The sequence below is a fragment of the Cynocephalus volans genome, chromosome 10, assembly GCF_027409185.1.
Source record: "Cynocephalus volans isolate mCynVol1 chromosome 10, mCynVol1.pri, whole genome shotgun sequence".
In the NCBI taxonomy this organism is placed as follows: domain Eukaryota; kingdom Metazoa; phylum Chordata; class Mammalia; order Dermoptera; family Cynocephalidae; genus Cynocephalus; species Cynocephalus volans.
The window spans coordinates 50,628,473-50,635,026 of record NC_084469.1 but is presented as its reverse complement, the minus strand read 5'-3'; the positions used below and the strand labels follow the sequence as shown (position 1 = coordinate 50,635,026).

Genomic DNA, 6,554 nt, shown 5'->3' with positions numbered 1-6,554 from the left:
GGGATGGCTTCCCTGGGAAATTATGCTGCGATCTGGAGGACGAGAAGGGGTTAGCTGGTGAAAGGGGTCTTTGGACCGGGGAGAGGCATTTCTGGCTCAGGAAACAGCTTATACAAATATCTGCAGAGGCCGAGAGGTTTCTGAGGCCATTGTAATGAGGGCAATGTGGAGCCTTCCAAAGGTATTCATGTTTTGTTTGCTTTTTGGAGATTTGATTGTTTTTGCTTTTAAAAAGGTATAACACGCATGATTAAAAACTAATCCAAACTGTAAAAACAAGGTATGGATACAGCATACATTCCCAGAGGCAGCTACTTTTACTGTTTTTTTTCCCCAGGAATTTTCTATGTATATACAAGCATATATTATATATATGTATAAAATCACTGCCTTGTTTTAAAAATTACAAATGGAGTGTACTATATACACTGCTCAGCACCCTACTTTTTCCTTTGAATATATATTATATAATAAACATTATAATTTTATAATATTTATAATATATAATAATACAAATAATTATTTGTAATAATAAATATATATTATATATAATTTGGTCATATATGATATCTAATACACACACACACTCACCCCAATCCTATTGTCAAAGTGTGATTAAAAAGATTTAAAAACCTGACTCTCAACACATATATAACAAGCCCAGGTCAAATATTTATTTGTTATTATTATTAGTGAATGAATCAGCTGTTTCCAAGGAGAATTTGAGGAACAGAAGTCAATACAGTTATTCAGGAAAGGTGTGCTGAAAAACGTTTGCCAGATTAGATACAAAATGGGTAAAGACTTACAAGGCAATGAAACTGTAACCTTAGGTGGTTATGTCTTCTACCAGAGAGAAATCATTTACAACCAACTTCTGGAAGTTGCCCTTTACCTTGTCAGAATCTGGACTCTAATCAATAATGAAACAATAGGGCTCACTTGGTTAGAGGGTGGTGCTGATAAACACCAGTGTCAAGGGTTTGGATCCCTGTACTGGCCAGCTGCAAAATATAAATAAATAAAAAAAGAAAAAAAAAAAAAACAAAGGGAAATAAACAAAGGTATACGTCTCTTAGAAAGTGGAAAGTGAGAGTAATCTTTGGGTGGATCTGTTAAACGAGGTGCCAGGATGACTTGGAAATGACATGCGGCCGTCCTTTTGTCTTATTGCCAAGCTTAGGACCATTTCTCTTAGCTATATGCTAGGGATCTTTTAAAGTCTGTTTGTAGAGAGCAGCCTTATACTTTTAAATAACTGCATAGTATTCCCTTGCACGGATGTGCCATAATTTACTTAATATAATGTACTTAATCTACATAATTTAGTTAACATATGTTCTTTGGTGGATGTATAGGCTGCTTCCACATTTTGGCAATTATAAATACGCTGCATCAAAAGCCTAGTGTAAAGTCTACGCAAACATCTGCTTGCAATGACAGCCACCATCATCACCAACAGTTGCGTAGCACTTAGCACCTTAGGAATATTAATGCAGTTAACTCTCCACTTACAACCTAAAGATGTAAATGCTGTTTTCCTTCTCATTTTCCAACAAAGCAACTGAGGTACACATTGAAGGTGAATTGCTGGGCCGAGGGAAAGAGGCGTTTTACTTTGATAAATGTTTGCAATTTGTTCCAATCTGCACAGCTACTGACCTGTGTCAGGAGAGCCTGTTTCTCCACCCTGAAGCCAGCACTGAAACTGAACCTCTTTTATCTTTGTCAACCCGATAGGTCAAAAATGATCATGGGGAATCATCAGTCACTGTAGTTTTAATGTGACTCTCTCATAGGGTGACCAGTCATCCTAGTTTGTCTGGGACTGTTCTGGCTCTAGCACGGAAAGTCCTACATGCAGGAAAGTCCTGCATCCCAAGAAACACTCCCATTTTGGGCTGACAGGAACAGTTGGTCACTGTACTGTCCCTGATTATGTGGGAGGCTGAACATCTTTTCCTGTGGCCGCAGAAAGAAAAGATCATGGAGAAGGGAGTGTGGCAGGATCAGATGTTGTGAAGGCTCGAGTAGGAATACGAGGCCCACCATGGCTTCAGCTTTCTGCTTTACAGAGTCTCAATGAAGCTCTGACAACCTAAAGCAGAAAACCGTTTTATAGGTGAGGAAACTAGGGCACAGAGATGTGAGATAAGTGGCCCAAGGTCACATACCTAAGAAGAGACTGAGGCAGGATTTGAACCTCACTGGGTGAGCAACTGGAGAATGTTTAAGCGTCCCCCATCTTCTCTTGCAGGCCTCCTGACCTGGGCCCCAGTGTCCCTGAAAATCATGATGGCATATATGAACCCGGGACCCCACTACTCTGTCAACGCCTTGGCCTTGAGTGGCCCCAGTGTGGATTTAATGCACCAGGCTGTGCCCTACCCAAGTGAGTACAGTCTTTCGTGCCACCCCAGGCTGGCCCATCTGGTGGAGATCTCTGGGGTCTCTTTCTCTCAGGAAGAAGGCACTTAGAGGGGTGACATTGGGGCCATACACCAGCCCTATGTGTTCATATGCAAATGCAAAACATGGCTACATATCATTTAGGGACATAGGAAAACATATGGACATTCCTAGACATTAATTAGGATATTGGTTGCCTCTGGGGTGAGGAAAAGGGGAAATGATCTGGAAGGGGAACCAAGAGGAAACTGCACCTGTTAGCAAAGTTTTATTTCTAAGAGAAGTGAACACTCAGTTATTGCTGGCCTTATTCTTCAGCTGTTTTTTTCTTTTCTTCATGAACTTGAACTATACGGACTTGCCACTCTTACAGGCTAGAAATGGTTGAATATCAGGGGTGTATGTTTCAACTGAGTATGTCTCATACAGTGCATAAGACATTTTAGAAGAGGGAGAGATGCTGGCCTGTTAGCTCAGTTGGTTAGAGCATCGCCACACATCACTAAGGTCACAGGTTTGGATCCCAGTGCTGGCCAGCCACCAAAAAACAAACAAAACAAGAGAGGAAAAGAATAGCTGACACACCTGCGACAGAGGGCTGACGCTCATCCCCTCAGGGTGAGGCACAACCCTCAGAGGCACGTTAGCGGACGGGATCTGAGCGCAGCGCACTGACAAGGACTAATCAGAACAGCCACTCCGGGGGGTTGGGGAGAGAGGCTCATGACCACAGAACCAGTGAACTCCAAACCCACCAAATTTCAGGGCTCAAACCCTGAGCCTAGAGGGAACTGTGCAATGCTGAATTCTCCGTGGAGGCTCCACCCAGCGGGCGACATTACTAATTAGCATAACGCGGGACGCCTGACCAAGCACGGTGACGAGCTGCGCCCGCGCCCAGAATCAGGGTCTCACGCCGGCAGGCCTGGGTCACCCGAGGGTCCTCTTTCTCGTCCCCGCCCCAGGCGCCCCGAGAAAGCAGAGGCGGGAGAGGACCACCTTCACCCGGAGCCAGCTGGAGGAGCTCGAGGCTCTGTTTGCCAAGACCCAGTACCCGGACGTGTACGCCCGCGAGGAGGTGGCTCTGAAGATCAACCTGCCCGAGTCCAGGGTTCAGGTGGGGCGCTCGGGTTCCTCAGCCCCTCCGGACCCTCCCCGTGACCTTCCGTGGGCCCTCTGCAGACCCAGAGTGAAGGCAGGAGGAAGAGGTCGCAGAGCAGCAGCTCGGAACCACATGGCCTGACACCGCCTTGCTCTCGTTGTTTCGGTGACCTCCTAGCGCTGTCTCCCTTCTCACTCCGCTCCGGCTGCTCTGGCCTCCCGTCCTTCCTCGAATTCGCCTGCCTGTGCCTGCCCAGAGCACTCCTGCCTCAGGGCCTTTGCACTCTCTGCCCCTCTGCCTGGGACGCTTATTCCCCGGATAACCACATCGCTTGCTCCATCACCTCGTTCATGCCTCTGCTTATCAATCAATCAAGTCACCTTATCAATCCATGAGACACACACTGACCACATCATTTAAAATGGCGGTCTGGGCTGGCCGATTGGTTCAGTTGGCAGCGAGTGGCACTGACAACACCAAAGTTAAGGGTTCAGATCCCCATACCCACCAGCTGCCCACCCCAAATCAAACAAAAGGGCGATCTTTTTCCACTACCCTAACTCTACTGCTCCCCTTTATCCTGTTCAACTGTTTCCTCCATAGCATTTATGACCTTATAAAATACTATGATTTACATATTTACTGTTTATTTAGAATTTACCTGTCCCAATTAGAATGTCAACTCTACTGATGTATCCCCAAAGTAGTAGAAGAGGGTTAATCCATGTTTATTAACTGATTAAATGGGTGAATGGATGCATGGATGGGTGAACGGACAGATGAATGAGTATGTGTGTATGTACCATTGGATGGATGGATGGATGGATGAAAAATGTGTGTATGTGTGTTTGACTGTATGCACGTATATGTGTAGGTATGATTGAAAGGATGGATGAATGTATGCATGTATGTGTAATTGAATGGTAAATGTATACATGTGTGTTTGTATGATTATATGTATGTATGATTAGATGGATGTATGAGTGTATGATGTATGCATATATGTACAATTGTATGTATATATGCATGCACAATGGAATGGATGAATGGATGAGCATATTTATGTATGTATGAGCGTTTGTATGTACATGTGTATGTATGATTGGAAGGATGGGTGAATGTATGCTTGTATGATTAGATGGATGAATGTATGTTTGTATGATGTATGCATGTATGTGCATGTATGACTGAAAGAATGAATGCACATATAATTGCATGCGTGTACGCACATATTGCATGGATGAATCTGTATGTGCATGCATGATTATATGTATGTATGGTTGAATGAGTGAATGCATGTGTGATTTGTTTGTATGTATGTATTTACGCATGCATGAATGTATGATTAGATGGATGGATGGATGGATGAATAGGTGCCCCATAACTGGATGAAACTGAGAGGTCTGACTCTGGCACCTCTCATCAATAATCACATCACTTCTGGGCACCTGCGGGCTCTTCTGGGCCTCCTCCCTACTTACGCACCCCATTTCCCCTCTTACCCCCAGGTTTGGTTCAAGAACCGCAGGGCTAAATGTAGACAGCAGCGGCAACAGCAGAAACAGCAGCAGCAGCCCCCAGGAGGACAGGCCAAGGCTCGTCCTGCCAAGAGGAAGGCTGGCACATCCCCAAGACCCTCCACAGATGTCTGTCCAGACCCTCTGGGCATCTCAGATTCCTACAGCCCCCCTCTGCCTGGCCCCTCAGGCTCCCCCACCACAGCAGTGGCCACTGTGTCCATTTGGAGTCCAGCCTCAGAATCTCCTTTGCCTGAGGCCCAGCGGGCTGGTCTAGTGGCCTCAGGGCCTTCTCTGACCTCAGCCCCCTATGCCATGACCTATGCCCCAGCCTCTGCATTCTGCTCTTCCCCGTCAGCATACGGGTCTCCGAGCTCATATTTCAGTGGCCTGGATCCCTACCTCTCTCCCATTGTGCCCCAGTTGGGGGGCCCAGCTCTCAGTCCCCTCTCTGGCCCCTCTGTGGGACCCTCCCTGGCACAGTCCCCCACCTCCCTGTCAGGCCAGAGCTATGGCGCCTACAGCCCTGTGGACAGCTTGGAATTCAAGGACCCCACGGGCACCTGGAAATTCACCTACAACCCCATGGATCCTCTGGACTACAAGGATCAGAGTGCCTGGAAGTTTCAGATCTTGTAGAAGATGCTCTCTTCATATCTCTCCATCTGGCCTCAGGACCCTCTCTTGTCTACATCTGCCTCCCTGCAGCCTAGATCCCAGGACATCATCCCTGAGAAAACAACAGGAACTAGCAATCCTTGCAAAGGTTGTGGCCTCCTTGGCTTCATGTGCAGCTTAGCTCAACGCAGTCCACCCCTTTCTCCACTAGGGAGAAGCTCCTCCTTCTCCTGGGACAGCTCAACAAGTCTTAGTAATTCTTTCAACCCCAACACCATCTGGCACAATTGTGACTGGTGCATTAGACCATTGGCCCCAGAGTGCAGAAACTGGTGCTGAGAACTTGCCCCGAGAAGAAATTAAACCAAACTTGTAATTGATTGGGGGTCAGGTTTAGGTCAGAATCATGTGCCCTTGAACAAATAGGTAGGGAGGTTTGATTCCTGAACTTTCCATTTGGACACTTGTTTAGCATATAGCTAGGGATCCTTCTAGAAATTCCAAAGACACACTTTAAGAGACCCCATCAGGAAACCTTAGGTCAATTACACAGTTACATTAAAAAATTTATTTGGAAATTTTACAGATTTCACAAATGTCAGGCTTACATGGTAGGTTTAGGGTTTTTTTTTGGATATATATATATATGTATACATGTACATACATGCGTATATATAATATATACATACATATGTATATTTTTTTCTTAGTTTCTTTTAAAAGACAATTTGTCATTTATTCACTCATTAGCACATTGGGAATGGACATATTTGGTAGGAGAATGGAAGGCAAATTACCTGTTCCATATCTACCTTTTTTTTCTTTAGTTTTAAGATACTGTAAAAGTGAATTCCACCCAAATATTTGTGGAATTGGGGTGTACCAACTATAGTTGTGGGCATTTCAAA

General features: G+C 45.3%; 1 protein-coding gene across 1 annotated transcript; it reads left to right on the top strand.

Moving 5' to 3' along the window:
- The first annotated feature begins 2,286 nt into the window (after nt 1-2,286).
- Nucleotides 2,287-5,667, top strand: LOC134389274 (cone-rod homeobox protein). The gene is made up of 3 exons (XM_063112801.1): nt 2,287-2,392; nt 3,375-3,526; nt 5,020-5,667. Exons 1-3 carry the CDS (start codon nt 2,293-2,295, stop codon nt 5,665-5,667), a joined length of 900 nt encoding a protein of 299 aa, XP_062968871.1. The 5' UTR covers nt 2,287-2,292.
- Nucleotides 5,668-6,554: the final 887 nt, after the last annotated feature.

What these genes read in the sequence shown, in the direction of transcription:
- LOC134389274 (XM_063112801.1), top strand. Translation starts at nt 2,293, where the DNA reads ATGATGGCATATATGAACCCGGGACCCCACTACTCTGTCAACGCCTTG. An exon ending in CCAGGCTGTGCCCTACCCAA is followed by an intron (nt 2,393 to 3,374) that starts GTGAGTACAGTC and finishes TCCCCGCCCCAG; the next exon opens with GCGCCCCGAGAAAGCAGAGG. An exon ending in TGCCCGAGTCCAGGGTTCAG is followed by an intron (nt 3,527 to 5,019) that starts GTGGGGCGCTCG and finishes TCTTACCCCCAG; the next exon opens with GTTTGGTTCAAGAACCGCAG.